General features: G+C 55.3%; 6 protein-coding genes across 6 annotated transcripts; 3 read left to right on the top strand and 3 right to left on the bottom strand.

Moving 5' to 3' along the window:
• Positions 1 to 45: 45 nt before the first annotated feature.
• C8Q71DRAFT_748907 (DNA/RNA polymerase) lies at positions 46 to 3348 on the bottom strand. Its single transcript, XM_047923173.1, has 16 exons — positions 3114 to 3348; positions 2993 to 3062; positions 2848 to 2935; positions 2763 to 2791; positions 2587 to 2706; positions 2460 to 2529; positions 2255 to 2402; positions 2067 to 2184; positions 2000 to 2011; positions 1935 to 1949; positions 1745 to 1879; positions 1461 to 1612; positions 1265 to 1404; positions 1143 to 1204; positions 967 to 1086; positions 46 to 915 (listed from the first exon to the last, which is right to left on the bottom strand). Exons 1-16 carry the CDS (start codon positions 3215 to 3217, stop codon positions 181 to 183), a joined length of 2118 nt encoding a protein of 705 aa, XP_047781061.1. The 5' UTR covers positions 3218 to 3348; the 3' UTR covers positions 46 to 180.
• A 322-nt stretch (positions 3349 to 3670) lies between these two features.
• Positions 3671 to 5797, bottom strand: C8Q71DRAFT_703974 (general amidase; the record flags this gene model as incomplete). Its single annotated transcript, XM_047920354.1, has 9 exons — positions 3671 to 3804; positions 3866 to 4008; positions 4059 to 4360; positions 4412 to 4458; positions 4518 to 4891; positions 4946 to 5088; positions 5143 to 5255; positions 5306 to 5465; positions 5528 to 5797. 9 exons carry the CDS (start codon positions 5795 to 5797, stop codon positions 3671 to 3673), a joined length of 1686 nt encoding a protein of 561 aa, XP_047781060.1.
• A 777-nt stretch (positions 5798 to 6574) lies between these two features.
• Positions 6575 to 9035, bottom strand: C8Q71DRAFT_505915 (uncharacterized protein). Its single transcript, XM_047919013.1, has 2 exons — positions 8765 to 9035; positions 6575 to 8713 (listed from the first exon to the last, which is right to left on the bottom strand). The coding sequence occupies exon 2, from the start codon at positions 8704 to 8706 to the stop codon at positions 6733 to 6735; it is 1974 nt and encodes a 657-aa protein (XP_047781059.1). The 5' UTR covers positions 8707 to 8713; positions 8765 to 9035; the 3' UTR covers positions 6575 to 6732.
• Positions 9036 to 9716: 681 nt separating this feature from the next.
• Positions 9717 to 12101, top strand: C8Q71DRAFT_505697 (APG6-domain-containing protein). Its single transcript, XM_047919010.1, has 7 exons — positions 9717 to 9944; positions 10000 to 10081; positions 10132 to 10916; positions 10968 to 11175; positions 11226 to 11314; positions 11368 to 11580; positions 11639 to 12101. Exons 2-7 carry the CDS (start codon positions 10043 to 10045, stop codon positions 11775 to 11777), a joined length of 1473 nt encoding a protein of 490 aa, XP_047781058.1. The 5' UTR covers positions 9717 to 9944; positions 10000 to 10042; the 3' UTR covers positions 11778 to 12101.
• C8Q71DRAFT_505713 (glutamate-cysteine ligase catalytic subunit) lies at positions 12037 to 15403 on the top strand. The gene is made up of 14 exons (XM_047919011.1): positions 12037 to 12575; positions 12634 to 12758; positions 12812 to 12931; positions 12983 to 13159; positions 13221 to 13360; positions 13416 to 13570; positions 13620 to 13736; positions 13791 to 13938; positions 14009 to 14121; positions 14180 to 14377; positions 14444 to 14740; positions 14803 to 14923; positions 14979 to 15099; positions 15162 to 15403. The coding sequence occupies exons 1-14, from the start codon at positions 12426 to 12428 to the stop codon at positions 15214 to 15216; spliced, it is 2037 nt and encodes a 678-aa protein (XP_047781057.1). The 5' UTR covers positions 12037 to 12425; the 3' UTR covers positions 15217 to 15403.
• Positions 15404 to 15794: 391 nt separating this feature from the next.
• Positions 15795 to 17144, top strand: C8Q71DRAFT_748888 (uncharacterized protein). The gene is made up of 2 exons (XM_047923172.1): positions 15795 to 16433; positions 16489 to 17144. The coding sequence occupies exons 1-2, from the start codon at positions 16283 to 16285 to the stop codon at positions 16803 to 16805; spliced, it is 468 nt and encodes a 155-aa protein (XP_047781056.1). The 5' UTR covers positions 15795 to 16282; the 3' UTR covers positions 16806 to 17144.
• Positions 17145 to 17281: the final 137 nt, after the last annotated feature.

The raw sequence follows: 17281 nt of genomic DNA, 5'->3' as shown, positions 1-17281 counted from the left end.
TGCGCGTCGATCACGTGGGCGCGTGTGATGCACGCGCCGGCCATACAGGAAGCAAACACGTCTACGAAGTTTACTGAGGCGTCGACAACTGCCACAATTACAGTACATAGAATACAACATAGGGTGACCCGTGAAAGGAATAAGTTACCTCAAACCCGGACCTAAACAACAGAACCTCAGTCACTTTCTCCGCTTCCTTCTAACCGATCCCTCCGCACTACTGGAAGAGTTTGGTCCACGCTTCTTGCTAGATCCAACATGAAGGTCTGATATACTCCTTGGCTTGAAGCCTTTGGAAGAACCAACCTCACCAGCATGGTGCATGGTCGCAGCGCTGGAAGAGGCGGCCTGAGCTTCCTGAATAGCCTCCTTGCTCAGACAGAAGTCGACGTGTGCGTTGAGCCCGTGGTTATCCGTAACCATAGTCTTGGCGCAAATTGGGCATGTTTGCGTGCTGAATTCTGATGCAGTTGAGCGAGCTTGACGTGAGGGAGAACGCGATCGATGGCCAGGCGAATTGCGAACGGACGCTGAAGGGCCAGTAGAGGATGCTCGAAAAGAACGAACGTTCGTGGGTCCAGAGGGAGTTGGCTTGGAGGATGATTGTGAAGGCGTCGGGGCAGGTGCCGAGTTGGGTGGTCTGAGACGATGGTCAAGGCGCCCGCCTGGTCGAGGACCACGACCCACAGAACTCGCATCATCCACTGTCACATTGTCCAGAACATGATAAACATCAAGGGGCATGTCGTGCTTTTCTTCAGCTTCGTCTTCTGCCTCGACTTCTTCGTGATATCCAGGCATCGCATCTTCGAAAGCGTGTTTGAGCTCTGTCAATTGTTCTGCGTTCATATGCTCCTTGGTAGCGATATTCCGCTTCTTCGTGGGGGATCCGCCACCGTCAGCCGCGCCGAAGAACTGCGAAGGGATGTTCATTTGATTTCTTCCTAGATACGAGCAGATCCATACCTTCATGATCCCAGCTGCCTTCTTCTCCGCCTCGGCCTTCAGGTCCTTCAGCTTCGTCACCCGCAGTCCAATCAGCCGCAGCGTCAGTGGAAGTTCGGGCACTAAGAGTTCTTTCCCTATCTGTTGATATGCTGCGATGTCAGCAGACTGAAAGGTGAAAGCAATGGATCACTGACTGCAAACAAGTCTTCTTTCTTGGTCGAAACCCATCGATCGAACGACTTCGCACGCGTGAAGACTAACGGATATCAGATTCATGACACACAACCTCTGTGTGTATCAAGATTCACGAGCGTACCTTGGTACGTGTCGAGTTTGTATTTCAGTGTGACCGTCTTCCCCGTCCATCCTCCGTTGGTCATATCACTTTCCAGCTCAGCCGCGACTTCTTCGAGTTTCTGGAATATCTTGTCCTTGTCACTGATAGATGTGAATGTACTGAGAGCGGACAAGCGATGATGAGTGCCACTTCATTCAGTATGCGGGTAGCTTACCGCTCAGCACCGATGCTCTTGCGTTCTTCCCGCGTGCCGGGCTGGACGACGTTCGAGGCAATGCCGAGGTAGGCCTGCAGCAGGAAGTGTAGACCGAATTGCTTGTCCATCAACGACAGTACTGCACGATGCATATAGATGTCTCCACATGTCTAAATGAGGTAGAACGACGAGACGTCAGTGAACAGTATCGTCCACACGCCATACCCCGGCTACATGCGCTCTCCACCCACGCACAACGGGTACACGGGGTGCGCAGGAAGTATGGCATAGGGCAATCTCACCTCGACGCCCATGGATTCCAGGAGCCGTTCGTTGACTCGGCCCACCCCCGGTACTTTCCGGATGGACAGGTCGCGCATGAAAGCCTTGATCGCACGAGAATTGAACTCAAGCTTAAACTGGCCATTCGGCTTGTTCTGTCGCGGCACGCGGTGTCACCTCACTTTCATTCAGAGAAGCGGAGCAAAGAACCTTGTCCGAGCAAATCTGTTCGCGTGTCAGGCGATGATCCTGCCAAGTTAGAAATGTGGAGTCACCTTGGCGAGCATCTAAGTGAGAGACGGTCAGATACGGTCGGCGAGGGGCGTGCAGAGCGTGTCTTACCTTGTTCGGAGCGATGCCTGCGCTGACAGTCAAGTTTGTCTCCCGATGCACCGTTTCTCTCATCTCCTGCACGCATTCCTCCTCGTCCAATTGATGCTCCTCGCAGTATGCAGTTATGCTGCAGCAGAACGGTAAAGGCAGGCACATAGGTCTCAGGGTATGCGGACCAAGGCTAGGAAATAACTCACTTCAGATAGCCTTCATCGCAACCAGCCGCACACATAGTGGGATCGTACCGCATGAAGACGTCCATAACACGCTTCGACATCTCCATATACCGATCGAAGTGTGTCTCCACGAGGATCAGCTCGGGACATAGTTTCTTGGCGATGAAGGCTGGAAGTTCATAGGTGGGCCTCGTCAGGTGCGATGCAACTGCATGGGGAGACGCACCGGACATGCCCGACCGCGCACCAAACTTCCGTGCCTCATACGAGGCAGTCGTCAGGACACCTTTGCCTACCTGAGAGGTGAAGCCGACTATGTGGTGGGAAACGGATCAAGGCTGCGTACCACTTACAGCGAAGGGTTTGCCTTTGAGACTTGGATTATCAAGTAACTCCACGTTTGCGTAGAATGCATCCATGTCTACGTGGACGATGATCTGGGTGAGGTCCCGTTGCGCTTCCAGCTTGACCAGCTGCAGAAGGCAAAGCTTCAGTCCGACGAGCAGTCCTGGCCAAGGGAAGAACACACAAGATGGTCCACCGATTGCTCCACGCTACCTGTTGTTGCACGTATGTTCATCCTCGTGCGCGACTAAGGGACAATACATACGCACGTAGATCAACGCCTTTCACGACCTCATCGCGATGTCTCAATATTCGACTTATGCGCTCCGTGAGTTCCTTGTCCTTGCGTTTCTCATTCTGCACAGGTTGGGACATCGACCTCACGACCCCCATCCTGATAATTCGAGCACTCACCTCGTAGAACTTCGATCCCTTGGAGGCCTCTGCTATAATGCGATTGATCTCCGACTGGTCCTTGGCGAGTCTGTTGAATAGCTCAATACAGAGGTATCGCCCAAACCTAACAATGACTTGCCCTGCTTTATTGACGGATGGCCCAGCAAGACGTCTGAGGAGGCTATCGGTTTGCTGCGATGGCTCCGGAGCATTCGGACCCGAGTCTGAACCAGGGGCCTTCATAGTGATGGTTGTGCACGCCGAAAGAGACTACAGGAGGAAATAGCACCACTGGACATGGAAGGGGACGTCAAGAACGGAGGATAGAGGGGAGTAGCGAGAGGTCGAGTCCCGGGATCATGGGCGTTTATGACAGTACATACACGGCTCGGACCCGGCGCGCGTTCGCGGTGGTGTGACCGTGTCCTGCTCACACGCGTCAAGCCCTTCACGCCATGCAGTCTCACGTCGAGGCGCAAGGGAGTTCTTCGCTGTTGAAATACTTGAAACAGGCGGCAAGCGTCCCATACTATGGCCCATAGCATACAGATAGCTGAACACATGCAGGATACAGCCGCGGAAAGGCGGGATATGCACTCGAATTTTGGATCCCGCGTCGAGGTCGTCGAAACCTAGAACCTAATGATACAGACTGATACACGGGACTTTCCATTAATTCCTCGACATGAGTCGAGCTCACAATGCCACCTTTGCCTTTGCCTTCAGCGCCGCATCCACGACCTCAGTCATTGCAATCACTGCCTCCTCCTCCAGTGTACGCCCGATAAGCTGCAACGCCACAGGTGCATTCTGGACGAGAGTAGGTTCATCTGAATTTGCGCCAGCAATCAGATCGGGTTTTATGCAATGTTTTGAGCGAGATGTGCTTACACCAACTGTACATTGCTTCATCGGTCTCGCTGAGGAATTGATGGGCAGGCTTCTTCGCATCCAAGCTGACGTCGACTCTCGTCACCGGGAACGTGGCAGCAGGGTAGTCCAACGCATTCAGGACCTTGGTGTAGTTGGTATAGCTATATTGATCGTCAGCATATGAATCGCAGCGACCTGCAGACCTCTTCACTTGTTCCTGCCATGCGGAGGGGCCACGAAGGGAGTGCCTGGTGAGATGATTGCATCTACGGGTCGACCAGTGCCTGTGACCTCGACCGTCTTCTGCCAGTGGTCCAGATACTCCTTCCGGAGCTCCGCCCTAGCTTTCTGGACCTGCCACAATGCATACGCGGATATCCCCGTCGGAGCGGGTCGTATGGAAGAGTCTGGTTCAACACCTTCGACAATATTCATTGTAGATATGACCGGTTCGCCAGTCTCTGTAGTAGTAACGTGGAAATCTTCGCCCGCGCCTGCCTTCCATATGGCAGACTGATCATTGTGAGGACAGTGCCACAGTGAAAGAGCTTCGCGATGACTCACAATAGCATTTCCCAGCTCGAGGTACTTAATTGGTTGCCAATCGATGACTGTGAGCTGTTTAGCTACGCGCTGGACTACATATCAACCATACCAGAACCATACCAACCTTTGTGACCAGCTGCGCGTAACGCCTCTCTTGTCATCTCTAGCGCCCTGATGATTGGCGGATGGGGCACCACAATGCCATCGTTCCACATGATAGCGAAGCAGAGCGTCGAGCCACCTCCATGTTCGGATAGGGCATACGCCTCATCATCCCACTTTTTCCTGACACAAAGCGGGTCCTTCGTCCACGGGCTCTGGCTTATCACCGCTTGCATGAATGCCTTCACACCGCTCAGGCTATTGGATAGTGGGCCGAGGACAGATGGGATGGAGTCTTGGCCAACCATCGAGTTGACGGCGCCTTCGTATGGCACACGCCCGTATGATGGCCGCAAGCTGTACAAACCATTGAAGAGTGCGGGAATGCGGATCGAGCTGGAACGAACGTTACTCAGTCATCGACGCAATGTATATCACAGCGGCACATACCCTCCGATGTCTGAACCGACGCCCAGCGGACTGCCCTTCAAGTGAATGAGGGCGCCTTCACCACCAGATGAGCCACCACAACTCAGACTCCGATTAGCAGGGTTTACAGTTCGACCGAAGACCAGATTGTAGGTTTCCCCCCACTGTAAACGTCTTGACGTTACTAGAGGCGTCAGACCAGGGTAGACCATGCGTACCATCAGGGTCTGAGGAATGTTGGTCCGCACGAACGGAACCGCCCCGCAATCATACAGAATGTCCACGAGCGTAGCGTTCTTGTCGGCATATTTGCCAATCCACGACGCATAACCTGCATTGCTGATAAGTGCGTCGCTCTTAGCACGTTCAGTGCCAGCCTACCCATCGTGGTTTCCAAGCCCTTGATGCATAGCTGATCCTTTAGCGAGATAGGAAGTCCGTGCAGCGGGCCAACAACCTTGCCCGTGGCCTTGAGATGCTCATCGAGCTCCTTGGCACGAGCCAACGCGCGTTCCACAAAGATCTCTGTCAGGCAATTGACCTGCAGACCCGTGCAATGAGCGGGGCTAGGAACAGAAATGCATGCAGCCTCATATTGCTTACAAGTTGGTGCGCGACGATCGCCCGTTTGTAGAAGGCGGTAGTCACTTCCACCGCCGACCACTCGGCGGTAGCGAGCTTGTTCAACAACACGCCGACGTCCACCGTGTTGGTAATCTCAAGCTCCTTGGCCGTGAACAGACCACATTGCTCTGGGATGGCGGTGACATCAAGTACCGTGTCCGGTGGAACGGAGATGAACCATTCCTTTGGAATGGACTCCTGCTGACGTCGCCGCTTATCGGTCACCAAGTCTCGCCAGCGTTGGGTCATTTCGAATGTAGGAGGCTGGGTTGGGACAAGGTGGGGCGTTGATTGGTGGGACTTCACAGGCGAAGCAGCTTGTGGACGAAGTCATTATATGTAGACACGATGCAGACCCAGTTGGACACTGGCAGTGGATCGATAGGCAAATATAATACAGTCCCACACGTCGAGGCCGTATCTACTCCTAGAGGCTCTACAAAGAGCACGAGACCGGGGTGCAAATGGCATCGCCTTATCGCTGAGAGCTGTGGCATCGGCGGACGTCCGTCGGGCCGAGGAGACCTGAAGCTGAGGTCCAGTTGGAGTCTGTAAGAGGTCTTGTGAGAAAGGGAGTGTATAAGCGAGTAGATACGCGAAAGGGGTGCTCAGAAAGCCATTCATGTCAGCGATACACCTCAGGGCAGAACCCTGAGGTGCAGCGAGTCGACTAAGAGGTGCCAGTTGGGTTGAAATACAACACTCGTCGTTGCAGATGAGGAGATAGTAATCAAGGACACTCACCAAGTGCCTCCACCAACCCTCGAGGCTGTTGGGGATGTTCGCGTCGACGTCAGACAAGCGAAAGCAAAGCAAAATTTCACGCATTTATTCACCGCGTTATTTGCGTCTATTTGTGGCATACAGGCATCGGGCAGATAGTCCCACGGTGGTCATCGAAGGCAGTCGACCTACTAAATACGGTTCGCTTCAAAGTTTGGCTATAAACATCTATGGCAGACTTGTCCGTGTTCAAAGTTCAACTTCCTCTTCATTGCGAGCGACAATTATATAATATATCATACATAGGGAAGGACGCATAATGATACAGCGGCTTATTGAATTGAGGGCGCCATCTCGCCGCATTGTATACTTACAGCCAGGCTGCGGGAAGCCTGCCTCGCCGCATATAAGTTGTAGTTACTGGGATGATCCTTCTGGTGGATCGAGAAGAGAAGGCCTAGTCAACAATCCTTGTCGACCTTCCGGACGACGGTGACACATGCGACGATAGAATCCCACACCTCCGCAGTGCCGGCGTCAGGGTTGGAGCTGAAGGGCGGGCGGCCAGCCCCGCGTGGTGTGTTGGAAGGTACCGCAGCGAGCGAACCTTGCTCGATGAACCTCATGGGCGTGAACGTGGTTGACACGAACAGCTTGAGGAAGCCCGCGCCGACGTCTGCTCCTCCTGCGAGGGAGAACGAAAGAGCCTCTGACTCCGTCTCGCCGATGACCATGAACGAGTTCTTGCGAAGAGGAGGGTCTTTCGAGGCCGACGGATTGGGGTGATAGACCATGTTGATGCCGTAGCCGCTAGCGTCCATGTAGGCGAGGTACGGCCAGAGGTCATAGTCGGAGTAGTTGTGCAAGACGACGGCGTAGATCGAGCTCTTCTCGTCGTCTTCGAGCTCAGCTGTTCCGTCGACGATCATGTTGCAGCTAGTGCGCTTCCAGGTGGACGCGTCCAGTCTGTACAGCTCCATGGCTACAAGATCGAGCAGCGGGTTCTCTGGGTTCTTGCGATGAAGGTGCAAATGGAACCGCGCAGCATCATCCACGATCTTGACGTCGCCACTGGTTCGCCGACTCGGAAGCCGGATGACGCGACGAGCGTTCGAAGCGATGACGGGGTCATGCCTCTCCAGGACGAGCTCCCGCTTGCGAAGCTGGACGGACACGTCTGCCTGGTAGGCAGTTTTCACGCGCAGCATGTTCAAGCCAGCCTTAGTCACTGCTTGTTCTGCGTCAGATGGGATGAGATGACGCAGGCGGAAGCGTCGACAAAGGGAGAAGAGGGATTTGCGGATATGGACGCGGAAGGGTGTGCGGTTGTTCCAGCGCGTGATGCGCGCCCACCCGTGGCGTACTGCCAGAGCTGATTTGGCAGATGACTTGCACCGCGCGAGACACCAGGTGGGAAAGACTTCGACAGCGGAGTAAAGCGCCAGAGTCGGGTTCAGAGAGCCACGATGGTTATGGTGGTGGATGCTGAACTCGGTACCCTCCATGATCCCATGAATCGCGCCAGCCTCGACGCGCACCTTCTCGTCGTCGTAGACGTCGATGGAGATGTAACGCCCGTCGGGCACGAAGGGTATGCCGTCGAAGAGGATGCGATCGGTGTGCCTGCCCAACGAGACCGCGCTCTGGTGATCGACCATGAGAGTCGAGATCTCGGTATTTAGATCGTCATAAGTGAGCTTGTGCAAGGCGACGCGCTCCTTCAGAGTCATGAGGGCATGGGTGAAGTTGCCCCCAGATTTGCCTTCACACGCGAACCATCCGGAGCCACATGCCGCCAAGACGACGTGGCTAGCGTAGCTGGAACCAGTGAAGCCGCGACTGGCGTTCTTCTGGCCTGGCTGCTTGGTCGCGCTGCGCCAAAGCCCAGAAAGGAGATCGTTCGGAGATGCCTTGACAGTGGCGGTGTAGCGAACGTGTTTCGGGCCAGCTCCTTCATAGGAGCGAAGAGGGGAGAAGCAGGTATCGAGCATGAGCGTGATATTGTCGCCCTTAGTGCGACAGAGGTCCTCGATCATGGCGTGTAGCGAGCGATCTGATATCCCCGCAACGCGACCCTCCGCTGCGCGAGTGTCATGGTCATAGGGGCACAGGACCTCCACCTCGCCAAGGCCATGCTGGTACCAGCCAGCAGGAGAGCGCACCCGGCTGCCATGGCCTGCGAAGTAGATGAGAATAGCGTCTCCCGGCTCGATGGCTGGGTTATTGATGAGATGACCCGTGAACTTCTCTTCGATCCTACGCTTCGTAGCATCAGAGTCGAGGAGGAGGCAAATCTGGTCTCGCGGGACGTGGAGGTCGCGAGTGAGCCAATGCTTGATGCTCTTCGCGTCGTCGACGCAGGACTCGAGGTTCCATATGCGCCCCGACTTGTACTTGTCGACACCGATGATGAAGGCGAAGACCCGCGTCGCCATTTGGTCACTGCCCTTTGCATAAGAGAGTGTTAGGGCTCAAGACAAAGAAACTGCTTACCTCGCGCGGAACAGTGCGCTTTTGCGAAAGAGCTCGTCGAAACTGGCTCGCTTCCGGGGAGCACAAGACCCCTTTTATTGGTCGGGAACCTGGAGTGCGTATGAGCGCAGCCAGGACCTCCCGCCAAACGTGTTTTCATTTCTGTCTGACGTAGCCCATGAGGATGCTTCACTGCCGCACGTTGAGCAAGACAAGGACCGCGCATCCCTCACCGGACAGACATCGCGCGGCTCGATAGGCCTTAATGAAACAGTATCAGCACGAATCTCACCGAGGGCGGGATCTCGTGGGCCGCGTGGGTGCTTCTTTGAAGTGGATAACGGCGAGTTCGTCCGACATACACCTCGAACGACCCACAAGAAGCTGCGAGATCAGCGGAGCGCTCAGAAAGGATACTTGGGTTGCTTACAACGTGACGTAGAGGGGCGCGGGAAGGTGCATCGCCGAGCCGGTTGCAAGTCGCCTTGGACCACCGTCGCACGCGTCGTGCACGAGGAAGTCGGTATACGGGCTGAGGGTATCCAATGTCTCGTGCGGACTGTGGTCAAGGGCACTCGTCTTCCATATTTACTAGGCTATTCTTGGTTGATCGGGGCTCCTTGGGTTAAACAGGTGCTAATGATTGTTAGACATCCGAGTCATTGCTGCGCACACCTGGCGATGTTTGCCTGACGACTCATAATCAACTGTCCCTTCCAGCGAATGTCTCGCAAGGGTAAGGTTCAGGTTGATGGGCCAACCCGAGTCCAATCTGCTTTCATGGTCAGTCAGCCTCGCTTTGTAGCTCCATAGCAGAGCAGTCGTGATCGCCGTGGTCGTTGTGTGTGGTCATCAGCGCTCAGCGCTCAGCACGCAACGTTTCTACAGGACCTTCCTTTCCAGGCAATCCTCTCAGGCCTCTCCATCACGTGCCATAAACATTGCGCGACTCCGAGTCCGCGAGGCGGCGGCGCGATCGACTCGGACGTAGATCCAAGCCTTAAGCCTCTCGCCCAGTCCTCTACTTGCTCCTAGATACTCTGCTGTCCATATTTGCACGCTCTCTTGCACCTCAGCTTGCTTGCGATCTCTGACCAATCAGCTGGGGAATAATACACCTCATAGACGGCGGATACGCGGCCAAATCATCGCCCTTGTACTACGCGGTCTTCCGGCCCCCGGGCTTCTATAGCACTTTGGTGTGCGTCACTCAAGTCTTCTGTGTCCTTACTTACTAACGATCACAGAATTTGTAGGTCGGATAAGAGCGAGACATATCCGCGTTACGTCCTGTACATCATGAACTTCGTGTGCCAACAGTGCAAGCAACCGCTTCAAGTGAGTATACTATTCAGAGGAAGGGGTTCCACATCACTGATCATCCTCAGCTCGATGAGTCGCTGGTCAACATCACGCCTTCTGCATATGACATGGTAGTCGCGTCATCACCCAGCCCACCATCGTACAGCCGCCACACAGCAGATCCCGAGAAGCTCGCCCAGCTCCCGGCTCCAGCATCCGTCAAGGCAGCATGGCAGCATGCAGCGCAGAGCCGTCCTGGGTCCCCCTCCTCTCCGTCACCTCGCGCGCAGAGACGACAGCCGCCACGCGCGCCGCTGCACCCCAATGAGTCCTTTGTGCTACTGCAAGACAGCGTCGTCCGCAATATTCCCTCGCCCCTTCCCACGAGTGCTCCATCTCCGGCGAAGAGACTGTCTTATCCACGGTCGAGGACCAGCCAGACTCCTCAAGCACCCCCTGCAAATGAGCCGGCACCCGAGGAGGTCAACCATCCGAACCCCTCGCCGCTTTCTCACCATCTGCGGTCCACACTCCGGCTGTTCAATCTGCTGTCGAGCCGGACGGACCTCGACCATCCTCTGTGCGCGGAGTGCACGAACATCCTGTTGACTACCCTCACGCGTCAGCTAGAGGAGACAAAGAAGGAACGAGATGGTTATATCGCGTTCGAGAAAGACGTGAGGAGGGAGCGAGAGCGTGAAGGAGACGGCATGAGCAAGGAGGAGGCTGAGGTGAAGATCTCAAAGCTGAAGGATGAGGAGAAGCTCGCCATTGAGAAGCTGCGGGAGGCCGAGCGAGAACGCGAGCAGCTGGCTGAAGAACTTAGGGCGCTTGAGCTCGAAGAGAAGGCTTTGGAAGAGGAGGAGGCTGAGTAAGCTTATGAGCTAGTCACGCTGATCCCCTACCTGATGCTTGTGTGCAGGTTCTGGCGTGTGCACAACGCACATCTATTGAAATCCGCAGAGCAAGCATCACAACTTGCGGCGCTCCGTGCGGCGTATGCAGCGGATTCCGCGACCCTGGAGAAGCTTGAACGCACCAATGTCTACAATGATGCGTTCTGCATAGGCCATGAAGGGGTCTTTGGCACAATCAATGGTCTGCGGTTAGGCAGGGTACCGGGCGTTCCTGTAAGCGCATGCCGTTGCTCTGTGAGGTGTGGCGCTAAATTCCTCACCAGGTCGAATGGGCGGAGATCAATGCAGCATGGGGTCAAACTCTGCTGTTGCTATATACGATTGCTCGGAAGCTCGATTTTGCATTTGAGAAGTATGTGACCCGAGTCCGTTGACCTTGGCGATCGCTCAACGTCATCTGTATAGCTATCGCCTGATCCCCATGGGATCGTTCTCCCGCATAGAGAGGACAACAGGAGACAAAGCCATCTACGAGCTATACGGATCTGGCGACCTACATCTCGGTCGTCTGTTGCACAATCGCCGGTTTGACTTTGCGATGGTCGCTTTCCTGGACTGTTTGAAGCAATTGATTGACTATGTCAAGTCGCAGGATCAACAAGTCGAGTTTCCTCATCAGTACGTATTACGCAGCTTCGCGTCATTCGGATGCTGACTGACCAATGTGTACGCCTAGGATCGTGAAGGACAAGATTGGCGAAGCTTCTGTCAAGCTGCAGTTCAGTCAGGAAGAAGCATGGACGCGTGCTCTGCGACATGTTCTGTTGGCTCTGAAGATACTGCTCAAGTGGACCACGAACGGCGCCAACGGCTGAACGGCTTGTTGACTGCCCTTTGCTCATGTACCGCTGGGCGTTTCGACTGATCGCTCAGCATCTCCGCAACGGACGACGTCAGTGTGTGCGCGTTCGTGTGCCCTTGCGGTGCCGATGGCGAGATGCCGGTCGTCCAATCTGGAGGGCCCTTGTACACTCCGACTCATTGCGGTCGAGTTATATGGAAGTCTGTAAGTATACTAGATCGCGGCTCGATACGGACTTGTATGTAATAGAAACGTCGTTCGCTGGAATACCGAGAATGCCGCGCGCGCACGCGCACTCATCTCGCTTCTCGTGTAGCCAATCTGTGCTACGATCGGATTCTTCGCAACCCTGCTCCGCGACGCTGCACGACCTCTGCCGCCTGCGGGTGCCATGCTCGACGCCAAGGAAGCTGGCAACGAAAGACGGCGTTGGTGGGAAGACGGGGCTAAGATTCGCATCTGGGGCGCGCGCGTCCGGTGTTCCGGTGCATATCCGATCGAGGGGAAATGCCCAGGCGAGCGCATTGGTCAATCTGCCTGCCTTTGTCATCATCCTCCCCGGGTGTATAACTGGGCTCGACATTCATAACGCACACTCTATCGTTGGCCGCCCTCCAGCTTCCCCTTCTGTCCGCCCCGCGCCCTCTCCTTCTCGCCCGCAATGGGTCTCCTCTCCCTCGGCACCCCTCTCGCGTGGGATGACGCCAAACGCTACGCCGATCACGTTCGGACCCACGGGATCACACAATTCCTCAGCATCTGGGATCGTCTGAAGGACAGGTGCGGGGACGAGCTGCTGTGGGGAGACGAAGTGAGTTTGGCATGTCTGCGACTAGTGTACGCGGCCGTGAATATTTTTGTTCGCATAGATCGAATATCTGGTCGTCTCCTTCGACAATGAAGGAAAGAACGCGAGGCTCTCCTTGCGGCAAACAGAAATCCTCGCAAAGCTCGCCGCAATCACCAGCGACATTGCCTCTGCTCGCGGAGAGTCGTGAGTGCTATTCTCATCCGCTCCGTTGACATACATGAAATCCGCAGACTTAGTGCTTCCGTGCCAACCTTCCACCCGGAGTATGGCCGCTTCATGCTCGAGTCCACTCCTGGATCGCCCTACTCAGGAAGTCTGTCTGACATCCTGTCCGTCGAGGATGACATGCGATGGCGGTACGTCGGGACGCAGAATCCGAGATTTTGTTCCTTACCTCTCGCCTCTAGTCGGCAGTTGGCTCGCAGGTACCTCAAACAGGACGAGATCCCATACACCTTGACGTCCTTCCCACGCCTTGGTGTCCCTGGCGTGTTCACGGACCCTTACTTTGATCCTGCCGACGCGAAGTCCAGCCACAGTTTGTTCCTTCCAGAGGAGATCACAAATCCTCATGCACGTTTCCCGTCGGTAGTGTCTCGTGCTTGGTACCGCTTTCTAGCGTTGAGTCTTTCTCAACTGTTGCAGGACGCTAACGGCAAATATTCGGCGGCGACGCGGCTCGAAGGTCGCAATAAACCTCCCGCTCTATATCGACTCGCGTACACCGCGCCCATTTGTGGACCCGACCATTCCATGGCAGCGGAACATATACGCGGAGGATCCTGGTATGGTGGCAGTCCACTTCTCTGTGTCATTTTTAGTGAGAGAAGCTGTGCCCAGAGGCGAAGCGGGGAGCCGCGCTGAATGACCACATCTACATGGATGCTATGGGCTTCGGCATGGGGTGCTGCTGCTTGCAGATCACCTTCCAGTCCTGCAATGTCAACGAAGCGAGACGGCTATACGACGCGCTAGTACCTGTTGCGCCGCTCATGGTAGGCCATTTGACCATCTTGAGTTTCCATTATCAATAATCGTCATTAGTTGGCATTGACAGCGGCAAGCCCTCTATTTCGTGGCTACATAGCGGACGTTGACTGCCGGTGGGACGTCATATCGGCTTGCGTTGACGATCGCACGGAAGAGGAGCGTGGGGTGAAGGTACGCACGCCGAGTCATGCATTGCAGGTCCGCCGATCTTTAACGGTCCCGAAGCCTCTCAAAGAGAACCGCTTCCGGATCCCCAAGTCACGCTACAGCAGCGTGAGCCTGTACCTCTCCGATCATTGGATGCACAGGCCAGAGTATAACGACATCGACGCCCCGTATGACCAGGCTATCTTCGACCGCCTGCAGAAGCATGGTAGGTGCCCTCACCTCGCTATCTTCTATATGACTGTGTGAGAAGAACTGACAGCTGTCGGTTGCCGAAGGTATCGATAGTATCCTCGCAAGACATATCTCCCACCTGTTCATCCGCGATCCCATTGTCATCTTCTCCGAGACAATCGACCAGGATGACGAGAATAGCAACGACCATTTCGAGGTGCGGTAGGTCTTGTACTCAGGATAAAATCAACCCTAACCACGCTATATGTTACCAGAACATACAATCGACGAATTGGCAAACAGTCCGTTTCAAACCTCCCCCGGTCAACTCGCCCATCGGCTGGCGCGTGGAGTTCCGCTCAATGGAGGTTCAAATGACCGACTTCGAGAACGCCGCCTTCTCGATCTTCGTCGTCCTGCTCTCTCGCGCGATCCTCGCCTTCAACCTCAACCTGTACCTTCCCATCTCCAAGGTACGTCTTCCTTACAAATTTGACGGCTCTGATAGGCCGAGCATAATTTGATGTTGTGTGTGAAAGGTCGACGAGAACATGGCCCGCGCGCAGAAGCGCGACGCCCTACACACGCAGAAGTTCTACTTCCGCAAGGACGTGTTCCCGCCGGGTGGACCGTCGCGGCCTGAGAGCCGGTGCTCGTCGTGTTCCAGCTCGGGCGCAAGCTCGCCCGCGACGTCCCCGGTGGACGGGACTCCCAGGAAGGAGAAGAAGCTGAGGAACTGCTGGCCCTCAGTGCCGCGTCCTGCGAACGGTGTGCACGCGAAGCCGGTAGAGGATGAATACGAGGAGATGTCGCTGCAAGAGATTATGTTCGGGAAGGTGAGCAGCGTGGGTATTATCCGCGGTCGGTCTCTAGTAACGAGGCGTCTTTGGGCGTGCAGGCCGATGCCTTCCCAGGTCTGTTCGGTCTTGTCTATGCGTATCTTGACACGCTAGACATGGAGGAAGAGGAGCGCGTGAAGTTGGAGCGCTACCTCGACTTGATCAAGCGGAGGACAGATGGTATGTGCCGATAGCGATTTGTATGCTGGCTGCGCATGATGAGCCACGATGATAGGAACGCTCAAGACCGCGGCAACCTGGATCCGAGAATTCGTCCGTACTCACCCAGCGTACAAGTTTGACTCGGCGGTCAGCCAGGAGATCAACTATGACCTCTTGGTTGCCGTTGACGAGATGTGAGCGGTGTTCTAAACCCTTCGAGATTACTGACACTGAACATCGCACGCGATGGCTACAGAGAACGGGGCGTGAGACACACTCCCGACTTCCTTCCTCAGGGTGCCAAGAGGTAGAGGGTCCGAAAGATCAACACATTGTATCCCTTGCATTCAGGTGTACGAATCGCATAGAGGGGGTGAACACTGTAGCTTTGTCTGTATCATTGTCTGTCGTAATGTTTTGCATTTAGTGGGTCGTAATGAAAATGGGACTGTAGCGTGGCACCTTGGAACTCGTAAGGAACTCGTAAGGAATACACAGTAGCTCGGAGACAAAGATAGCTTGTTTTTGAACATATGATATGAAGTTGAGAGGGTGCTTGTATACTATCCTCGCCCCTGGCATATGCACCGCGACTTACAAGCTCTTACAAGGTCCGCGGTTCGGTGCACGTGTTACATTATGATGAGTAGATACTAGTTGGCATTAGACTCGTAAACCAGTCACGTTAGAGAGCACGTGCTCGCTTTGGCGGAGTTTGAATGGGCGAGCACCTCTCTAACGACTGGGACAATTGGAAGGCGTTTTGGGGGGTCCCTAACGCGCTGCCGCATTTGGTACCCCGTGAGAAACGACACTTAGAGAAATCGCGCGCATTGCGCTCGCCACTATAGAGGGCGGTGGTCAATGTGTTGCAGTTGCGAGTCTCGGTGGCCGTAAGCAGCCTCAACCAAGGTATGTATTCACATCATCCTGATCCCTCTTACAACTGCTCATGCTCATTGAGCCAATTCTCCCGACTCCAGTCTCCCGCCGTCTCTTTTCTATCCGACTAGTAGTCGTCATCGGATAGCCCCTGCGAAGGAGCCATTTCTTCCGTTGCGTGACCTGCCGTTGTATTGACTGCGTCAGCGTTTGATGGCTCCGATGTGGATCCCGTCCGTTCGCTCCGGCGGTCTTGTGCAGTGTCGGGCGGTGCGGTGACCTGATCGCGTGCTGGGCCCAGAGTACATAGCGACGCTGACAAGAGGTGATGTCACGGTTCTCCTGCAGCACTTCCTGGGCCGAATCATCATCTTCAAGTTGTTGTGCTTGCTCAGCGAGCCCGCAAGCTGCAAGAAACCGGCCGCGACAATGTTTGGGACAACATCCGAGTCTTTGTCGCTGTCAATAATAGTACGTCCCAGCCGAGTCCCGTAGATGCGGTCCTCGGCAAGCGACCGTCGAAACTCCCAGATCTCGCATGTGAGGTTTGACGGTGTGTGTTTCGAGGAGAGGATCCTGACCTTTGTGCAGAGTACCAGTTGCTGCCGAGGTGTCTGGGCAGATGTATTTGAGAGCCCATTCACAGGTGAGTACCGCCTTCTCGCTTTGGTGATTCCGAGTCTCAGCTCACGCATACACAGCCACCACGGGAGCATGCTGTGACACATGCCACCTCAAAATACTCAATCAAACGCGCCCCGGGGTCACCGCGCGAGCAGCGAAGACCAAGCGCATAGTACGTGGCCTGCTTGTCTCCGTTGCATACCATAATAGCCGGCAAGCGTCGTGGCCCAACCGTCGCCCACGGCCCAGCTCGAGGCACCTCCTCCGCAAACATCGCCCATGGCTCAGGCCCAAGCACTCACCTCGCAAACGTCCAACACTGTTCCAGTCGAAGCACCCACGTCCCTACTGTCACCGGTCTCCGTCTCTCCCACCAAGGCACACTGCCACCTGAGTCCGACATCCGAGTCGACGTTCCACATGCCAGTGGTTCCCGCGACTCTCATCGATCCACCGGTGGCAAACGGCCAGCTGTATCAGACGAGGAACACTCACAGGCGGGCCCAGCCGCTGCGCGACCAGCGAAACGTGCTCGCGACGACACGCAATGCACCCGGACCGCCGAGCTCCATTCCATCGGCTCGGCATCAAGCGCGAACATACGCTCCGAGTCTGCTCAAGGTCAGTTCGCTAGCGTGTCAGGCGGAGCGTCGTACAAGTCCTTCTGGGGATCGTTCGAGTCCCTCGCGGACACCCAACTTATGGCGGTTGCCGTAGATGGTATGGCTCCTCGCGTGTTGTACCGGGGTGTTCCATTGGTCAGGCATATGTAGGATGTAACAAAGCAAGCTCAGAGACATTCAATATAGTGCTGTTTTACGTCGAGAGTCGAGCTACCCGATGCTAGGCAGTGCACCCACTGTGTCCCAG

Source organism: Rhodofomes roseus, assembly GCF_022264815.1.
Source record: "Rhodofomes roseus strain CIRM-BRFM 1785 chromosome Unknown C8Q71scaffold_6, whole genome shotgun sequence".
In the NCBI taxonomy this organism is placed as follows: Eukaryota; Fungi; Basidiomycota; class Agaricomycetes; order Polyporales; family Fomitopsidaceae; genus Rhodofomes; species Rhodofomes roseus.
Note: the sequence above shows the minus strand (reverse complement) of the source record. Positions and strands in the feature narration are given on the sequence as shown.

What these genes read in the sequence shown, in the direction of transcription:
- C8Q71DRAFT_505697 (XM_047919010.1), top strand. Translation starts at nt 10,043, where the DNA reads ATGAACTTCGTGTGCCAACAGTGCAAGCAACCGCTTCAA. An exon ending in AGTGCAAGCAACCGCTTCAA is followed by an intron (nt 10,082 to 10,131) that starts GTGAGTATACTA and finishes GATCATCCTCAG; the next exon opens with CTCGATGAGTCGCTGGTCAA. An exon ending in CTCGATTTTGCATTTGAGAA is followed by an intron (nt 11,315 to 11,367) that starts GTATGTGACCCG and finishes TCATCTGTATAG; the next exon opens with CTATCGCCTGATCCCCATGG.
- C8Q71DRAFT_505713 (XM_047919011.1), top strand. Translation starts at nt 12,426, where the DNA reads ATGGGTCTCCTCTCCCTCGGCACCCCTCTCGCGTGGGATGACGCCAAA. An exon ending in GCCTCTGCTCGCGGAGAGTC is followed by an intron (nt 12,759 to 12,811) that starts GTGAGTGCTATT and finishes CCGCAGACTTAG; the next exon opens with TGCTTCCGTGCCAACCTTCC. An exon ending in AATCCTCATGCACGTTTCCC is followed by an intron (nt 13,160 to 13,220) that starts GTCGGTAGTGTC and finishes CAACTGTTGCAG; the next exon opens with GACGCTAACGGCAAATATTC.
- C8Q71DRAFT_748907 (XM_047923173.1), bottom strand. Translation starts at nt 3,217, where the DNA reads ATGAAGGCCCCTGGTTCAGACTCGGGTCCGAATGCTCCGGAGCCATCG. An exon ending in CAAACTCGACACGTACCAAG is followed by an intron (nt 1,205 to 1,264) that starts GTACGCTCGTGA and finishes GATATCCGTTAG; the next exon opens with TCTTCACGCGTGCGAAGTCG. An exon ending in AGAAAGAAGACTTGTTTGCA is followed by an intron (nt 1,087 to 1,142) that starts GTCAGTGATCCA and finishes GCATATCAACAG; the next exon opens with ATAGGGAAAGAACTCTTAGT.
- C8Q71DRAFT_748888 (XM_047923172.1), top strand. Translation starts at nt 16,283, where the DNA reads ATGCGGTCCTCGGCAAGCGACCGTCGAAACTCCCAGATCTCGCATGTG. An exon ending in ATTTGAGAGCCCATTCACAG is followed by an intron (nt 16,434 to 16,488) that starts GTGAGTACCGCC and finishes ACGCATACACAG; the next exon opens with CCACCACGGGAGCATGCTGT.
- C8Q71DRAFT_505915 (XM_047919013.1), bottom strand. Translation starts at nt 8,706, where the DNA reads ATGGCGACGCGGGTCTTCGCCTTCATCATCGGTGTCGACAAGTACAAG.